The following is a 20,557-nucleotide window of genomic DNA, read 5'->3' on the forward strand; positions in this document are numbered from 1 at the left end:
TACCTTTTTTTTTCATATTCTCTGACATTATCCAAACCTCTGACCCATAGGTAATTGTACTTTGCACAAAGGAATTAAACATTCTCTTCTTAGTTTTTTGGGAAATTAGGTCATTCCATAACACTGGGTGTAATTGACTTATAACAATTTTTCCTAATTTTGTTTTGTACATCCACTTCGTCTCTTCCGTCCGAAGTTTATCCCAATAGCCATGTACTGGGGTTCTCCATGTTTATTTCTAGGTCCCATTTCTTGTATTCTTCTACAAGGTTTCTAAACATATTTGCTGTATTTAGCTCCTTAAACCTTGGTTGCGTTTATTATTCCATTCTTGATGTTCGTTGCTCCTTCGAAGATTCTGTCGTTTATCTGGCTCCTTCCCACAATACCTCGCTTACACTTCTTCTTGATTGCCATAGATATGACACTCTGGCTGCTTTGTTCCTTACGCTGTATAAACGAACATACTTTTGTTTTTCTTTCGTCCTCTTTCTCTTTCTTTCCCTTCTCTAGTGCATTAAATACTTCGTTCGTTTTGGTTCTTCCTTGAATATTCCTTGCTTATGTTGTGCAGAATGTTTGCAAAAATTGCTTCGGCCTCCTTGTAAAGAGGAAATAAGCCATTTGACAGCATGTTTTGTAAAACAAAGTTTTTGGAAGCTATAACATCTTTGAAACACAAGAAAAATCCTGACTGGGACAACGTAGCATCGAAAACGATAAAGCACATTTTTAATAAATTGGTACTCTCGGGAAAGTTGCTTTCCAATTGTCTTAAAACGGGAAAAGTAAAACCAAGGGGGAAAATTAACACCCCCAGCCTAATAATAACATCCAATATATCCATATATTGATCCAAAAAAACTTATAAATAAACTTATATAATCTAACGCTCTAGGTCGGTTTCAGTTCAGTGAGAAAACGTCAATGCATCAGTTGCCCGAGCTGTCTGTTCAGCTAACCTAGGAGTCTACTATTTTGAAATATAATTTTTAAGTTGATGTAAGTTTTTGTAGTTTTTTTTTGTAGTATATATGTAAATGTATTATATGTAAATGCAGGTTTTTGATAACGGATTTAAATTCAATAAAATTATTATCAACCCTAGCCATTCCTATTCTCTATTTGCCTCACTACCAAAAATAATTCCCACGGATTTCCCTATGCTATGTTAAATTTGTCTTCAAAAATAACAGATGCTTTTTGATCTTGCAGTCTTTGCGTCTTCGTTGAGCTCGTGATAGAAAATTATCGTATCAAAAGTGGACAATGAATAACGAAGAAGTTGTACTGAAAGTAATATCGACTTCGAATTCGATTAAACTCGGTTCCTTGTTTCCGATAAGATATCTCGATTACGAGAGAAGTATTTTGTTCATTTCATTACAGTCATTTAAAATTTCCACTAAATCAAATGGCGACATGATCCGGTTGCTTTGTATTTTATTCGCGTTCTACGGGTCGGCCGTGGGTATTTTTGGGTAAGTTTTTCGTCAGGCACCAACAAATATATTTACAGATTTCTCAGACAACGGTGGACACTCCCAATGGAAAAATTCAAGGAAAAACAGAGACGACCTCATCGAATTACACTTTCTATTCCTTTAGTGGTATTCGATACGGAAGACCACCCGTGGGCGAATTGAGATTTAAGGTAATCGCCTCATATGTTTGTTATTATCGTCAATCGTTCGTTAATCAATCATTAACGTTGTAGGCGCCCAAAGCTGTAGAACCTTGGACGGGGGTTTACGATGCCACCGCCGAGAAGAACATCTGCTTTCAAGTACCCGGCAACTCTAATACGGAAAATGAAGACTGTCTATTTTTACACGTCTACACCCCCAGAGTGAGTAAGAGAGACAAAAAATAAGATGGACGTCATAATTTAACTAAAACAAAAATCATTTTTCACTGTGCACCAGTTTTTTTTTTAATCAAGCAAACAAACAAAACAAACAACTCTTTATCCGAAATTCTTTTTGCCAGGTTAGGCAATCAACAGCGAATTATAGTAGATATTGTTGACTAAATACTTTATTTTCCGCAAAAAATCCTATAAACTAAAATTTTAGTTCAGTTTAGTTTAGTTTTTTTCGTCGTGTAAACAATAGGCAAATTTTTTTATAATATATGAAATATCTAATAAGGGTCCAAATTTGCATTACCTATTTTCATTATTGAACTGTAAATCGTGAAATTTCATAGGCGCACCAACTAGAACTATAGTTACTTTATTACTGTCCGACAGGTGTCGGGAAAGTTCGTTTTTAGTCAGTTATCAATCACGAACTTAAAATACTCCAAGAGGTTTTGTTACTAATCAAATTTTCGAAAAGTTCGTTATTGAAAATCGCTGGGTCAGTAAAAAAAAAGGATGTTTTCATTCATAAAAGATACCCACGTCTTCTTGGGAAAAAAATCACATCATCCACTAACTTACTTTAAATAAGATGCGATTTCAGAACGATTGAAAAGGAGCTACTGTTTGTACGAAGTTTGTTGTCGACCAAATAGCTCCAAAACCAAGTATAAAACGGTATAAGACTGTGAGTTAACCACATAGAATTGGTATGAGCGAGGGAAGTTAGAACCCTCTTGGAAGTGGAAACAAAGACAGTAGACACTGTAAAAAATGGAGTAAGTGCGTCGAATAGGTAATTAAAATAGAAGAAAGAATGCGGGAAGTTGATAACATGCTAGAAAACATTGAGGAGCCTCATTATTTCCCTGAACTCGACTATACTTCATCTGACTACTCCGAACATGGTGACTAAAAAAATTACATATGTAATTGCATTGTATTGTATTGTATAATATTTAATAATAACACGTGGACAGAGACAACAAGAAACTTAGAAATATTGTTAACTATGTAATAACAAGACAATAATCTCGATTAAAATTCGTAAACGTAAGAGTTATGGAAGTGGCCACTTGAAAAGAAAGACAACATCAATTAATAAATCGAGACAATACTAAATGGGAAGAAGAACCGGCAAACGAGGAAACATCACTAAGATTTGACACTATTAACCTGGAAAACGAAAGTATAAGACCCGGCTGGACCAGAAAATATAGCAGAAGAAGAGCGGAAAACAACGAAAACCATATTGGTGGGATGAAGAGATTGAATATGAAATATAATGAAGGCGTAAAAATTTCCACAAATAATTAATCTCAAAAAACATAAACCCCAAACTAAGGTATAAAGAATCACAAGCCAGAGTACGAAGATAGAAAAATAGCCAATGGCAAAGCACATGTTCAAGGCTCGACGCATACATACGAGGAAGAATAAATACAGAAATTTTAAAAGTTGCTCCTCAGAAACATGAGAACAGAACAGGAAAAGGAAGAATGGAACTTGAAAGAATGGCAAATACCGAAGCGAAAAACTGTATCATGCACTAAGAAATTTACACCAGAGGTGAATAACACATCGACAATGCCGAAAGAATCTTATTTGCCAACCATACTCGGTTAGAAATTCCGTTAGTCGAATATATGGAAAAAGTCTAAAAAAACAGACCAGAAAGGGAATAGAGCTTGTTATTTCGAAAAGCAGTCGCTTCGCGTTTCCAATTATAATATTCCAAGTATTGCGCACCCTGTATGATAGACGTAACCTAGGACTCTCTCCTCATAATTTACGAAACTGTTTGGACCAAATTTTTATAAATTTTATAGTTTTTCATTAGCTGCTAAAAATTTACAAATGAAAACGACAATTTTCAGGGTCTTTTAGACATTTTTACCTATAATCGACACACCCTGTACATAATTAAAAAATTACCGAAATGGAGGTTATAGCCCTGGATTTTCCACATGTCCTGGTTCAAGAATTTTTTTAAAATAGTAAATGGTTTTCGAAAAAATAAGACTTTTCTGGAACCATGTAGTGCGTCGTAATAATCAATGACGTCGTCGCGTCTTGACGGCTTCCGGAATAGTGATTGTCATATGTATTTTTTTTAATTTCTCGAGCAGCGTCTGTGAAAATTGTAATTATTAATGCGGCCTATGACACTGTTTGAACGGATTAGCATATTTTTTACAATTTTTGATTTGCGATTAATAATTTACTCTGGAAAAGAACAATTTTCAAAGTCTTTTAGATTTTTGCCTATAATTTAAAAACCCTTTGTATAATTGAAAAAATGCTCGAAATAAATGTTATAGCACTATTTCATCCGCCTTTGTTAGTAAAAGAATTTTGCCGATCGGGTGAACGGTTTAATTAAAATAAAATACCTTGCGCTCTCCTTTAATAGTTTAAATAGGCGTCTGAACTTTTACTTCTCTGCCAAACCTGAAGTCGGTAGTTGCAAATTTAGGGCACCTATTACATTTTTTAATATTGCACGGAATATCGCGAACACCCTGTACAATAGGTGAAAACCTTAAATAGAGAAGTTTTACCTGTGTATGCGACCTTTATTGCCATGTAAAAGAACGTGATATTTGAAACACAGTCCTTTTGTTATCGCCGATTTCCAACAATAGGGGGACCCATTTTTCAGTTCTTTTTAATTTGCGGTGCATCATGTACATTTTTGAAAAATTGTCAAGAATAAAAGTTCATGCAGCCAAATCAGACAGGAGACAAATCTCAATTGCGTAAGTCAAACTGTTCAAAAGTTCTTTCGTAAAAACCAAAAGACGAGAAACGGAGAACGGAGAACGGATTTCTGTACCAACCATTACCGAGATACCGAGTTTATCGAGTTTCATCTTTTTTTCGAAAGTAACAAGCGGTCTTTAGAGCGGGAAAATCGTCCATTGATCACCTCTTTACGAGAACACAAATGCTGGAAAGGAAAATAGCATTTAGCAAAGAAGTTGATCTCTTGTTTGTCGATCTGAAAAAAGATTACAACAGCGTACCGCTAGTAAAACTTTGGGATAGCTTCAAGGTTATCAAAAGATCAAGGTTATCAAAAGATCAAGGTTATCAAAAGATCTCAAGCAAGGTTGCTGCGACAATATCTAAAATTTATTTAGAAACTATACTGAAGACCTGGGCATGAAAATACAGTAATATGTGAAGACCAGTAGATGACGATTATATAGACTACACCCTATGCTTATATCTAAATGAAATGAAATCGGAACGCGCAAGGATGAAGAAAACGGGGATGACCGCGCAAAAGAGAGGGAATCGATAAGACTTATGGGAAGATAGGGAGGAGTATGATTAGGAATCGAAAGACGTCGAATTTATGTAATTCTAATCATTTACTATTATTGTCCTAAAGAACTTACCTGTAGTAAAGCCAGTGTAACATCACCAAACTTACCTAATTTAGGAACGATTGGAGGTGTGTATGTGTTAAAAAATTGAAATGAAGAAAACTGTTTTGCAATTTATCTCTATTTTACCACATAATCTTTCAGTTGTCCACCATAAATTTAGTGCAATTTTTTAACGTAGATATCCGACACCCTATTGCCCGTAATGTTCTTCATACACGGTGGTGGTTTCGTGGAAGGAGCGAGCGGCCGCAACGGCCGCTATGGACCAGACTTTTTTATGGAGTACGATGTCGTATTGGTCACCATTAACTATCGTCTGGGTCCCTTCGGTGAGATTATTGTTTTATAATAATAAAATTGAGTCTTCCTGCCACCGGAGATACTCCAATGCAGATGAATTCGATTTAGAGCAGTGGTCTTCAAAATGCAGCAACAGTGCATCATGTTGAGCTGTTTTCTTTTTTTCAACACACTTCCACAGGCCACTGCAATACTTATCTCAAATTTGGTATAATTTCTATTAATAAGAATATCTAAGAATGGGACATTATTGTTTATCTCTAATTCAATGATAAAACGTATGTTGGGGTGTATAGAGATGAAATGGTTAAGAAAATCTCGGCCCACCAGCCCAGTTAACTTTCTGGAAAGTCGAGATTTAATTAGTCGAAAGTTCTGCGTATTCGAACAATTGATTTGTCAACACTATTTATGGGAGTCGATTTTCGCTTTCAGTCCAAATTATTTTACGCCAGAAATCTGGACACTCTTGGGTATGAATTAGAAATATTTCGCAAAATTGTGTACATCATCAGCTTCGGTAAAAATCTCGCAGCTTTAATGCTTCTATTTTCCAGAAAATTTTTCTCGTACCTTCTGAATTTAGTACGACTGACAGCTCTGCTGCACTTTCCCTGGATTATTTTACATAATTTTACGACAGCTTAACGTCATTCTAACTTCAGGCACCTTTTCTTGTAATTTCTCGTCAAGGAGCTTCAATTGATTGACACCTGATAACGCGTTTCTGCCTTGCGAGTTGGAATAAATGCGAGCCATGTCCAATCTAAGAGATAGATATACGAACACGTATAATCATTTGTTAGGTTAGTTTGTTGGCCTAGTCAGTCAATGTAGGTATGGATTTTTAAAAAAACTGTTTTTTATTATTACTATATTTCTATCAAAAGTGCACTTTTTCGGCATCCCCTGTAAAAAATTTTTGATATTGCATGCACAGTTTTGAAATACATTCAGTAGCAATCACCTGTGTATTAACAATTAGCGGAAGCTGTTTAAATTTGCATGTCGAATTCGAAAATGCAATAAAAAAAATTTATATTTGATTTGAATTTTAACATCAATATCTATTTTGGTTCTTATAAACCATGGGAAATCCTGTATTCGACATTTTCGTAGGTCTACCGATGCTATTTTAAGCGAAATAGGTCACCCGTTTTTTAAATTAAATTTCATGAAGGATACTGTAGATTTTGTGGATTTCTTCTGTTACCTGTATACTCAACTATGTAAGTGCAATATATATGTTTTTTTATTTTAGGATTTTTCTCTACTGGTGATGATGTAATTCAAGGAAACGCCGGTTTAAAAGACCAAACTCTGGCGCTACAATGGGTTCAACAGAACATCAAGTACTTTGGAGGTGATCCAAGTAAAGTGACAATATTTGGACAAAGTGCCGGTTCGGCGTCCGTCTCTTATCATATCTTAAGTCCCAAATCTGCAGGTACTTTAATTTTCCTTAATTTGTTGTTAACTTTCAGACACTTCGAATCCTTATTCTTTTAAGGATCCGTCTTGAAGGGGACACGATTCGGCTATTTTAAAGTTTGAAGTGGCGCCTCTTTTTATAGGTCTTTGTTATGCCTTTGCGAATAAGTTACAATTTTAACATTTTGTTTATTATTTTTTGAAGTATTTGACTTAAATTACTGGCACAGAATACACATTTCTGTGGCTATTTTATTTAAATTCATTAATTGCAACGTTATTTTTAAGTCAGTTTAAGCTGGTAACTATTTACCTACTAAAACAATCGCAGATAACAAAAATTGGGTACAAATTTGTTACATAAAGGTATGTACTTTTTTATTATTTGTTTATTTGGCCGTTTATCTGCAGTGTGCTATTTTTAAGTTTGGTGTAATGACTAGTAGACATAGAACATAGAATTAAGATGGTCGCCATTTATTATCAAAATAATAGTTGTACTAGAGAAGCTGCACGAATTTCTCGAAAAGTCTGAAGCCACTGAACCTATCTGTAAAAAAGAATGCCGGGGCTAATTTTAATCCCAGTTTGTGGAAGACGAAAGCTTTGTAAGAGCTCTGTAAGAACATCGTGAAAGAAGAGTAGGTGCAGAAGAATAACCCCAGAAATGTTGGAAACTGTAAGAAGGGCCTCTGATCTGAAAAAAATAAATTTATTTTTAAAAATCATTTGTCGCACTGACCTTCACTCGGATTATGGAGTTGCGAAAATTTTAAAATATTTTCTTCTTCTTCTTTAACTTTTAAAAGTTTAACTTATTCGTAAAGTCATACCAAAGACGTAAATCTCACCCTTTCAAATGTCAAATTAGCCAAAATTTTCAGTTTTTTAAAATACAAAATCAAGATGGCTCCTATAAAATTTACGCCCCGTCTAAATATGTACAGGGTGTTTTCTAATTGAATGTCAATAATTAATTGGGCGATTTTTGGGTCCATTTTAAAAAGAACACTTCTGGTACCTCTAGGAACATTGGGAAATCCTCTTCTAAAAACTGGCCATAATTATGGCCATTTAGCCTTTCTGGCAGGAAAAAAGGTCCAATTAAGGAATAATATGGTTATTGTGAAAATTTCCGATTGCATTTCTGCAATCGTTAGCTTGATCTGTGAATAGTAGTTCTTGTTCACACAAAGGTTTTTATCCAAACACCATTTACAAAAATTAACACGGAACACGTGATTTTCCATTTCAAATTCTTCCAGTACTCAGATCAGGATTTTCATCAATGTAATTCAAACCTGCTTCGTCAATTTTTGGAGTTCTTACAGTCCTGTCTTACATGTCTGCCAACTCATCATTAGTAAACTCGACCATTTTTTAAAAATGATATGTTCGGTTATTGTAAACGCCAAATGAATAATTCTTACAGACACAGCCTCCTGCAGTGATAAGAAACAATTTTAAAGATTTCAGAAACACACCTCCGAGTTTAAATAGTTTTTATTCGTACTTCGAATTTTTGAAGCATTTTAATAAGCCAGATAGATAATTACTTCAGTAAGAAATAATAATTTTCACCATTCTGTTATATTAACAGAATTGTTATGACCATGCAGAGAAGAGCGAAAACCGTAGATACGACTGAAAAATATTGAGAAATTATTTTTTTTAGATATGATTGGAGACTGTAAGAATAAATTCTATTTTACGAGAAATCAGTGGCGTACCATCAATGTCTGACAAAATAGACTTGTAGAAATTTCATTAAAATATCTAAAGTGGTATCACAGATATTAAAAACATTTATCAAAATAAATAAGAACTAAAAGTTCAGATTTTCAGAAAAATATATATTTTGACATGACAATTATTTCGACAACACCGTGTCTTTATCAAATGTAATATTTACAAACTACCTTAATGTTGTTGCGAGAATTGAAGTTCAATAAAGGAGAGGTATTTAAATCTAATTCATCGTTAAGCAATACATTTGAATGTCGCATTTTGCTAATCTCCATGGCTTCCAATAAATTTATTTTTCTACTTTTTGTGGCTGTATGTAAAATATCAAAATTGTCGTCAAAAATGTGTTTTTCTGTGTTTAAGTGTGTAGCATAATTAGAATCTAGTCTATTGTTTTTAAACGCTCTTATATGTTCGTTAATGCGTTTGTCCAATATCAATTTCAGGACAAGATCAGCATTTCAACCTGTAGACACCTGATTCTTTATTGCTTAACTCGGAAACAGGTTAATCCATTGGTGAAACAAGATTTATTAGATTGCTTAATAGTGTCTTTAGACCAAAATTATTTTGAATTTAATGGACAGATTTATATCTCTAAAGAAGGTTTGATTATGGGAAACCCACTTAGTCCTTTATTAGCCGAGATCTTTATGGATAATTTGGAAAACATTATACTAGAACATCCTTTAAGTAAAAGTTTTTTATGGTGGTATAGATATGCTTGCTTTGTTGGAACGGACAGACAATTGAATTCTTTTTTAAATTATATTAACTCAATACATAATCGTATAAAATTCATTATTAATTTTTTAGACTTAATTATTACGAAAGTGCAAAACAAATTAGATTTTTCAAGATATCTTAAACCTTCACACACGGACACAGTCATACATAACACCTCAAATCACCCTTATACACCAAAATGGCTGCATTTAACTCTTTTATACACAGACTTCTTAATACGCTACTCTCAACAGAAAATTGTAACAAAGAACTTAATATCATTAAACAAATTGCACTGAACAACGGCTACAATCCGTCCATTATAGATAAAATTATAAATAAAAAACAAATACGGACAACAGTAAACTCTATTTATCCGAATTCTAATACAGAACATGAACAATTTAAAACAATTACATACATAGGAGAACCTAGTGAAAAAGTTTCAAAACATTTGTCAAAATGTGGTTTAAAAATAGCTTTCAGAACTAACAACACAATAGGAAAATATTTAAAAAACAATAAATCGAAATGTCCAAAATCCCAAAAATCATGTGTCTAGGGGTTGAAATGTGGATTTTGTCCTAAGTTTATATTGGACAAACAGGTAGATCCTTCAAGAAACGCGTTAACGAACATATAAGAGCGTTTAAAAACAATAGTCTAGATTCTAATTATGCTACACACTTAAACATAGAAAAACACATTTTTGACGACAATTTTGATATATTACATACAGCCACAAAAAGTAGAAAATTAAATTTATTGGAAGCCATGGAGATTAACAAAATGAGACATTCAAATGTATTGCTTAACGTTCAATTAGATTAAAATACCTCTCCTTTATTGAACTTAAATTCTCCCAACAACATTAATTAAGGTTTTATGGTCATTTTTCGGTATATATAGTAGCAGGTAGTTTGTAAATATTACATTTCATAAAGACACGGTGTTGTCGAAACAATTGTCATGTCAAAATATATAATTTCGTGAAAATCTGAACTTTTAGTTCTTATTTATTTTGATAAATGGATTTTCATCAAGTAAAAGCCTCCTCAGTTCAATTTTTTAAAACGTTTAGGACATATGAAGATTTCTTTTTAAAATGGACCCAAAAACCTCCTCCTTAACTATTGACATTCGATTAGAAAATTCCCTTTATAATAAAATATTCTTCTCCAGCTATGCTTCTCCACACAATATTTTTATGAAACGGTTTCTAGGTTTATTTAGGGCGGCCATATTGGAGAGCGGTTCCGCGCTTAGTCCTTGGGCGTATCAGCGTGATCAAAGGGCCTATACGTTCCGAACGGCGGCCCTCCTCGACCCCAAATTCATCAGCTCGAACGACTCAAAACAAGTTCTCGATTTTTTACTTAACGCAACAGCCAGAGATATCGATGGGGCGTCGCAACAAATCTACAATTTGGTAAGTAGCGGTACTTCAACCACAAGGACGCGATAACAAATTTAAAGCTTCCCCCATATTGATTTGGTTTTTGCCGTCTCAGCATTAGAATTCTAATATGCAACAACTTTGATAAACGATATCTGAAGAAGTTTAGCAAAGTCTTGCATACTCTTTCTATTGGATCGTGAAACTACAGCACCGGATTTACATCGCTGGGGGCTCAAAAATCGGGCTCTTTCATGACAGCTTTTGTCTCTTTTTATTGTTATTGTTATAATAAAAATTTTACTAGGACATTTTATTTCAAAAAAATGTAATGTATATCTATTTAAATGTTTTTTTTTTATATTTTTATATATAAAATATTATTATTTTAAAAAAATCGTTTTCAATTGATAGTATTGTAAAATAAATGACGTTGTTGCTACCGTTATAATATATTATCGTTATTAACTCATTGTGATAAATAAACCAGGTGGTAAACTAATATTTAACAGTATTGAAAAATAACTCCTAATTCATCGTTAATATCAGTTTTATCCAGATTTATTAAAGTGTGTCCTATTTGTTGTAAATCGTCGTTATGACTTTTTTTTGCGTTTTGGTTATTAATTGTATGTATAATAAAAAAATTGGGATTTTCTTTGAAATTATTTAGCCCGGCACATTTTGTGTCAGTAGTGTATTTTTTTAATTTTTGATCGTTTTAGACCTTGTTTAAATTAACTAAAGAAGGTCACATTTTTACTCCTTTATAAACTATACTTTTGTATTTTATTGCTAATTGATGTCAATCAATATTAACATTTTAAATCATTTCGTTACTTTTATCAAATCAAGATAGAATGTCATTCCAAAGAAACGTTAAATATTTTTATGGAGTTTGGTCGTTTTTTTCATTAAACAGTCACAAATTAGGATCGCCCATAGAATTAAAATCAGAATTTTCAAAACATGGTGCAGAACTGTTATTATCGAGATCAGGAATGTTTTTATTTTTGTTTTCTTATCGTTATTAGTTGGCACTTACCTTAGCAGCTGATAAGAAAATCACAAACACTTAGAAAATACAAAACATCAAATTCAAGACATTGAGATATCAATACTGTGCGAAACTTTCTAGCTAAATGACGTTTGACGTTTTTATAAATATCAAAATATCAATGATCAAATGAACGTGATATATTCATTTTTCTACACAAAAAAAATGTATTATTGGTTTTTCTGTCAGTAAGGTACACGAAACAGTGAGCATGATAAATAAAGGAACTATTTCAAAGGTTTTCAGAGCACATACTTAATGGAAAGAATACTCTAACGACCCGTTGTTGATAGTACATTTGGATGATATGGACAGGACTTATTTTTGATTCAACTATGAGATATTTCTTCACTTTTTCAAAAAACCCATGGGATGTTAAGATTACGCATTGAGTTATCCTTGAAACTGGTTTCAAACTACGACTAACAGATTTTTTATTTTTCTCTCAAACATTTAGTCTTCTCCTTTCATTTAATTATTTGTATACAAATTTGGCAACCAAATTTTAAAGTCGACCTCACAATTTTTTTTGTGAAAAAAATTTGGATAAAATCATTCAGAATACACAAAAAACCGTGAGAGTTTGAACTCAATACGAATTGGAAGAGATGTTTTCAATTTTATTGTCAAAATCTCATTATTGAGTCAAAACAGCCAAACAATTATAGAAACAAGAATTTTCTATAAAGAAAAAAAAACAATTAATTTAATTTTTTCTTTTGGAACTTTGTAACTAACATGAATATACAATGATGATACTGATTTTTAAATTGATACTGATTTTAATGTTCCCCAAAAAGGCCTTTTAATACTTTTTTATGAAGTAATTTTTGGAAAAAGTTATTCGCCAATAAACTTGAGAAAAAAATGAATTTGTTTTCCACTCAAATATTGCAAGCAAATAATTTTCAATAGTAAAAAATATAATTTTTATTTTTAATATTGACGATTTGATAACTTTCGATGGTGTATTAACTCTCTATAAAAAATTGTTATATCGAGAATTTAATTTGCTACAAAAATATTTTCAAGTAAATATTTTTGCCTCAACCCTTCGGCTGTTTTGACACAATAATGAAGTAAGGACTAAACCGTAGAAAATAGAAATGATCAAGGGCTCAAAATTTCACGATATTTTTTTGTTCGTCATTTTGAATGATTTTATGGATATATTTTTTATAAAACAAAATAGTACATTTTTTCCCCGACTATTGTTATTTTTATATTACTCTTTCAAGACCTTTTATTGGTTAGCACTTTTCTGAGTTATTGAACGTGCTTTGTATAGGTGAGAAACACTTTCACCTAACAAAAGTTTGAAGTTGAAGGATTATTTTTCAGGAAAGTCCGGGTAACATGCAACTTCAACAGGGTTTTTATTACGCGCCGGTTATCGAACCCGATAATGAAGACGCCTTCCTGACAACAGGAATGTACGAAGCTATTAGGGATGGCAACTTTAACAAAGTCCCCGTTATTATTGGTATGAATGCAGAGGAATGCATTAATCAGTATAATTGTAAGTAGTATAGTTTGCTTAAAATATGCATTTTTAAGAAATAAGAAATATTCGTAACATTTTCCTGCCTTTGTTTAATTTTATCGATTAAGAAGTCATGATAATTCTACATGGAAAAAACAAAAATGTTAAGTTCAATTTGAGCATAAGTAAGCTTTGCATGTACTCAAGACTATGTCGGCTTAAAATTAAAATGGCCAATTCTCAATATTAAGATGCGTAAGATGTTAAAGATATTATTTTGTTAAAATAAACTTAAGTTCTTTTAACAAAATGAAATGCCTCGCTTGGGTATGTCGAATTTCTTTCTTTCTTTCAAAAATGTAGATAATTAAATATTCATCGCTTCATTTTAAAATTTTAGATATTTAGCAACTGGAATTGCGCATACACTTATTCGTTTTAAAAATAGAGAGTTACTAGCATAATTTTATGTTGAATTTTTGATAGTTTTAAATTAGTTAGATATATACTTAAAAACATTCATATAGTAGCTTTAAATCAAGCATTATATCAATTCCCTCAACAACTTATACCTGTTTTGATTGATCGTATCCTAGTTTTACATCGAGAAGGTGGTAATTTTTCCGTCAAAATGAATATATTTTTAAAGTAGATTTATTTGAAATTTTGTTTAGGCCAATCTAATAATGGAAAACTTTTATTCTGGGAGATAAGCAAATACATGCAAAAAATATAAAAAGGTTTCCGTCTTATCTTTTTACTAAAACATGTTATTTATTGATCAATGATTCTTGATAATTTTTAACAAATAAAGCTGGTTAAAAATACTTTTAAAAATGGACTCTTTTAGAATTGTTACTAAAAATACATTAATAATTATGACCAAATTAAATTTCTACCATTGTTAAAGGCCAGTGATGAATAACACATTTTATTTTTTTATTTACTTTAATTTTATCTATCCAAAACTATTATTTTTATTATTATATATAGAAAAAACTGGAACGAGGTAGAACAAGTTTTTGCCACCGCGTAATTTGTATAGGTAATTTTGGTATTGTTAATTTTCTGTTAGTGTTTGGTTGTCTGCTTCTCCTTATAGTAAATTTTACAAAAAAAATGAGAAACAATTTTAACCCTTTTTTATTAACAAATTATATAAAATTCTTAAAAATTCATTCATCTTAAGTAGTGCATGATAATGTTAAATGGAAAATATATTTTAAAAACATTTGTAGATTAGGATGTCAAACTTAGTACATTAAGAATATCATAATTTTGAGACAATTATTTTATAGATTTATATTTCCTAATATTGAGCATGCGACACAAACATTTTCTCAAATCGAAGGTATATTACGTTTTGTCTTTTTTATTTGATTGCTAGGTCGTTTAAAACAGAAAATAGTTCATTTTCAAAAATACGTTTTATAAATGAATTCTTAATTTAAGCGGGTGTTATTCATTTAAAAAATGTTAAAATATTGAAGTTATACTTAATCAACATCAAAGAATTGTTTTTTTCTGTGTATTGTCTTCTCTAGCGACATTGATAATACTTGCTTTATTACTGTTGGCTTGTTCGGTGCGATATTTACTTAACTGTCTGTATTTTGCTCTTGTCGTTTGCTCCCCTCAAAAGTTTGCACTGCGCCGACAAGATATTTATTACAAGTTTAGTGTGAATACTCCTAAACACAATTTTCGCAATCGTTCGAAAATTATTTTCGATGGTGTAGAATACGAATTTGATCCAGTCAGTGGAAAAATTGGTTTTTATTGCGCGTTTAAAAGAGAAAATAGTTCATTTTAAAAAATAGGTATTTTATTTCTCCTTATAAAATTATAAATCATAATTTATAAATTTTCATAAATCAATTCTATTGTTATTAATTTAAAAAATGTTAAAATATTGAAGATATACGTAATCAACATCAAAGAATTGCTTTTTTTTCTGGGTATTGTCTTCTCTAGCGACATTGAGATACTTACTTTGTCACTTTTGACTTGTTCCGGGCGATATTTACTTAACTGTCTGTGTTTTGCGCTTGTCGTTCGCCCCTCCCAAAAGTTTGCACTGCGCTGGCAAGATATTTGTCCAATTTCGCAACCGTTCCAAAACTATTTTTCCAACAGACAATTGTGTTTCAGCTCATATCAAGGACGTAACTGATGCTTTCGATAATAATGAATCGTTACTTTTACCACTTAATATGCATCTCGTCGAGAGCAATGAGAACAGATCTACTGTCATTAAATACTTGCAAGATTTTTATTCAATTTCGGCAAATATCGATTACCACGACCAAATTGTGGGAACCGTAAGGGTGAGCGAAGCTTATTATTTATATACGCAATTTTTTTTCTTACCTTTCGCAGAAATTTAGATAAATTTCGAAAAACTTAGTTTAAATTATTATACACTAAAATATCCCATAGAGTGGTGAGAGTGAAACATGAGTAGCCTCTAGGTGAATCTATTAAGTTGATATATACACTGGGAGTCCCGAAATTAGTGTGCCAAAAATGAGCCAAACTATGAGCCCTAGTTTTCTATATAAATATATATCGAGGAATGCCCCCTGACGAAATATTTCCGAAACAAAATGACAGAAAGTTTGAAATTTTATTGTTTTAGTAATTTTGGCCAGGGGCGTAACTTTTGAGGGGTACAGGTAACAAAAACTGCAATAACTTTTTTGTGGGTTGTTATATTCTGTTACGATCGATATCGCTAAGATGGATGGATGGATGGATCAAAAATACACCGTTTAGCAAGTCTAAAAGTCAATTTTTCATCTCTCTCTCTCTCTGTTGGCTTCTTCAAAGCTTGACTGAAGCCTGCTTATATATTGTTTGGGGGGCGGAGCTAAATAAGTGTTATGAACACATTGCTAGAAAAGACCTGAATCGCGATTAAGTTTGTTTGGTTGCTTATAGATTCTCGGATTTTTCGTTGGTAGAAGATTACATGCAAGAAATGTGGTTTTGTCGAATATGATTTGATGTCCGGTTTCATAATTGTGTTCGGCAACTGCTGCTGAGTTTATTTTTCGTAATCTTAAGGCCCTTTTCTCCTCCTAAATCCAAAGGCTGAATGCATTCCTCTAAAATATCTAAAATCTGATCCCGACGTCGTAATTCTAAGAGCAGAGAAAGGAAAGGCGGTAGTCATGAACACAGGTGAGTATCAGGAAAAAATTGAAGATGTTCTTACAGATGGATTCTATCTTTAATTTAAAAAAAGATTCTACGTCATTTATGGAACGCAACCTGAAGTCTTTTAATAATCATGATCTGTGAAAAAGTCTCTCACCCCTCATGATTCTAAAATTCCTCGTCTCTACGGATCCTCTAAGATTTAGAAGCCCATTGGTTCTTCAACATATTCTCTAGCAAAATATCTGGCTTCTATATTAAAACCCTTTACGGGGGGAACCGATAGATCCGTACTTAATTCCTACATAATTCCATTCATTTCATTGGGTACTTAAAACCCATTAGATTATATCCAAACGATATTCTAGTTAGTTTCGAAATAGAATCTCTCTTTACTAAAGTCCCTACTCCTGAAACTCTCAATTTTATTTCAGATATATTAAAATCCTAGAAACCAACTTTATGAAAAACCTGTACTGATGATTCTCGACTCATTGAACTTATAATTAAGACACCTTACATCTGCTCTTCTCCCTAAGCATTTCCACATTAGAGATATTAAGCGTTCCATCACAAAATTTACTTCCCCACAACCTTCCAAAGAGTTCGAAAGCAACCCCACATTAGTTGTCCAGATATCAGGAGTTTACAGTATTCCATGCATATGCGGGAAAACATAAATTGGAGAGACCGGACGAAAAATATGAACTAGGCTCCAAGAATATGAAGAGCCGCCAAGACTACGACAAATAAACTCAACCGTTGCCGTAATTGCATGCAATCAATTTTTGTACCAACGAGAAATCCGAGAATCCATAGAAATTTATGAGCAACAAACAGTCTTCACCGCGACTCAAGTCTTTAGCTTTCACCAATATAAAAACAGGTACAGAGAAACGCAGGAGGAATCCAGAAGATTTGTGACTAGTAAGTCCAAAAGTCAACTCAGACAAAATTATTTCGGTGTGTGTTATTTGTACCCATCAAAAGTTACGCCACAGACCAACGTTTATATAGAAAACCAGGGCTTATTTTGGATGTAGAATATGGTATTATAGTTTGGTTTATTAATTCGGGACATTTTGTATATTATCGATATCATTCAGTCCAGTTCTATATGGTGGCACAGAACCTGATGAAGTTTGCGCGACAAATATTATCATTAATTTCCCTTGCAGTACCTCACGGATCAGTGTTTCGCCAGGTCCATTATTAAGCATGCTCAACTTCAGGCTCCGTTTGCGGATACATACTTTTACATTTTCGCATATGACGGAGACATGGGAGATTATACCGGAAAACTGGCAGGTATTACGTTTAACCGTTGTATTACCTCATAGCATACAAAAAACATGTTAACGTCGGACTACAGGAAACAGCCCTAATGAACTAGTTACACACTCTACAAAAAGCCTATATTTGATTCGGCAGCCATCTGTTCAGTTGGTACCTATGTTCCAGCTTCGAAATGTTCTCTTCTATTTTCTTTCTCATAAAATGGTGGCGGACATCTATATGTGTGCTACAATCTTGGTAGTATCCACATCCACATTCATAGTTATTTCCTCGTTAAAAGTGAGCTCTCCGTTAGGCCCTCTCATCCATAAAGCTTCCAGGAAATTGGTGATTGTTTTTTCATAAATATATCCAGTCACTAGTTGGGACCTAGTATAGATTTTGATTTTCCAACACACACAAAAGGTTTTTATTTTCTGAAAAAATAAATAATTAAATAGAACAATTGGACTTCTTGGTTTAAAGAACTTTTGGTTTTTTATTGTATTGGAAACAGTTTAACGAATAATAGCTAGACTTACATTCTTACATTACTAGACTATTCATCAAAATTTTTGCATGACAAATGTCTAAAATTGAAAAGAAACTCAAATGATTTTAGGTACAGGCAACGTTACCCATTCGGAAGAATTAAATTACATATTCTCGAGAACTTTAAAATACAGCTTAAAGGATAATACAAACTTGAGCCAATTTAGTCAAGCCGATCAAAATACGCATTATAGGCTAATGAAGTTATGGACAAATTTTGCCAAATACTTGTAAGTTGCGCCTATAAAAATATGTTTAGGTTTACAAGATCTTACCTCTGATGTTAGAAACCCAACACCAGACCGGGATTCGCTATTGGAACTAGTGGATTGGCCGAAGGTGGATGTTTCCAATGGTGAACTACAATATTTGGATATCAACAAGGATTTGGCAGTCAGGAGCGACCCCAGATGGAACGCCTTCGTTCTGTGGGACTCCTTATACGAGAGATATGCTGTGAAACCACTGGATGGATTTTAAAATTTCAGAAAAATTATACCGACATCTTATTAAATAAAGGGTGCCCACAGCCAATTGTTGTGAAAATGTTGTGTTCGCGAGCAGTTACGTTATTTTCTTCTTTTTTTAGGTTTGTTCATATTTTTTCAAACAATAATTCGAAGAAAAAGGAAGCAAATGACGAGCAAAGAAGGTAGGTTATAAATAGATACGAATATGCAAATATTAGAAATAAATCATTTTCAGTAGATGCGGAATACAAATTTCATCTATTGAGTGAAAAAAAATTATTTAAAAAACGATAAAAGAACTTAAAAAAAATAACATTATAAAAAAATATTACGTTTTGTAGTTATGTTTTGTAAAGAATTAAATTCCCTCTAAAAGTCAATATTATTCTTTTTGCTACATTGAGTATTTTGTTAGTTACAAAATTTCAAAATGAAAAAAGCAAATAAAAAAAACGTCTTACAAACCTACAAAAGCCATTATAAAAAGTTATTTCATAATACAATAAGTACCTCTGTTACACAGTGAAGTATCAATTTATTTGACCTTAAGCAAATAGGCACCTTAGACAAAAATGTTTTTATTGGGTGTCTTATAAAACTGTGAAAAAGCTATTATAATTATGCGTTACCTTATAATAAACTTAAGTGGCATCGCAAATAAGTTATTCTATAATATAATAAGTACCTCTACTCCGTTCTTACTTCTTTGCTGATGCATTGTTCAAATAAGATAAAATAACAGAAGCTTTTTGGATGGGAAATTATAAAACAAGGTGTTTTGGTATTTACTGGGCATTTTACAAAGCTCTCAATACCAATTGCCTTACAAAACTACAAAAAGCTGTTACAAAAGGTAAAGTTTCTTATAAACTTCTTAATAAACATCCTTTGTCTTAGAGCTTTATGATAAACAAAAGTGGCATTGCACAAAAGTTATTTTATAATATAAGTATTTGTATTACATATTTGCTTTTGAAGTTAAGCAACGGAAACTTTTTGGATGCCATATTATATAGATATTTCGGGTATTTATTGACTGTTTTACACAACGTGCAATACTAATTGCCTTACAAAACTCTAAAAACTGTTATAAAATGTGTGGTTATATCTTTATAATAAACAAAAGTGGTATTGAAAGTAAGTTATTTTATAATATAATAAGTACGTGTTTTACATATTTGCTTTTTTGTTGAGCATCGAAATGTGAAGTAATTAAAAGATATTCAGCTGATTTAAGCTTACTCAAATAAGGTAAAGAAATGGAAACTTTTTGGATGTAATATTATAAGACTTAAGGTGTTTTGCCTTACAAAGCTATGAAAGGCTATGAAGTGCAAGGTTTCTTATAAACCCCTTTAAAACATCCTTTGTCTAATACCCTTATAATAAACAACAGTGGCATTGCACATAAGTTATTTTATAACTTTTTTTGTTAGGTATCGAAATGTGGCGTGACTAAATAAGATGTTGACTTTATTTAAGTTTAGTCAAATAAGGTCTATGAGTATTTATTGAATGTTCATAAAAAAATTTATGCTGAGGATTGTCTTTTTTTTTCAAATAAAAAAAAGCTGATTGTCTTATAAAACTTTGTAAATAGTTATAAAAGGTAAGGTTCCTTATAAACCCCCTATAAACATTCTTTGTCTAATATCATTATAATAAACAAACAAGTTATTTTATAATATAATAAGTACTTTGCTTTT

At 32.2% G+C, this 20,557-nt stretch overlaps 1 protein-coding gene across 3 annotated transcripts; it reads left to right on the top strand.

The window, feature by feature from the left end:
- Nucleotides 1-889: 889 nt before the first annotated feature.
- Nucleotides 890-20,466, top strand: LOC132701694 (venom carboxylesterase-6-like). 3 transcript variants are annotated; one of them, XR_009618812.1, is made up of 14 exons: nt 890-1,002; nt 1,216-1,467; nt 1,520-1,654; nt 1,718-1,849; nt 5,435-5,585; nt 6,818-7,003; nt 10,683-10,888; nt 13,254-13,431; nt 15,547-15,722; nt 17,733-17,862; nt 18,452-18,611; nt 18,669-18,901; nt 18,971-19,033; nt 19,090-19,228. XR_009618812.1 is itself a non-coding variant. In XM_060669809.1 (13 exons), the coding sequence occupies exons 2-12, from the start codon at nt 1,270-1,272 to the stop codon at nt 18,859-18,861; spliced, it is 1,845 nt and encodes a 614-aa protein (XP_060525792.1). In that variant the 5' UTR covers nt 890-1,002; nt 1,216-1,269; the 3' UTR covers nt 18,862-18,901; nt 18,971-20,466. The 3 variants fall into 3 exon arrangements, 2 of the variants coding, with proteins under 2 accessions (XP_060525792.1, XP_060525791.1); XM_060669809.1 differs by having other exon boundaries at nt 18,971-20,466; XM_060669808.1 differs by lacking the exons at nt 18,971-19,033; nt 19,090-19,228 and having other exon boundaries at nt 18,669-18,951.
- The last annotated feature ends 91 nt before the right edge of the window (nt 20,467-20,557 follow it).

This window comes from Cylas formicarius, unplaced genomic scaffold (assembly GCF_029955315.1).
Source record: "Cylas formicarius isolate icCylForm1 unplaced genomic scaffold, icCylForm1.1 PGA_scaffold_5__7_contigs__length_24384050, whole genome shotgun sequence".
In the NCBI taxonomy this organism is placed as follows: Eukaryota; Metazoa; Arthropoda; class Insecta; order Coleoptera; family Brentidae; genus Cylas; species Cylas formicarius.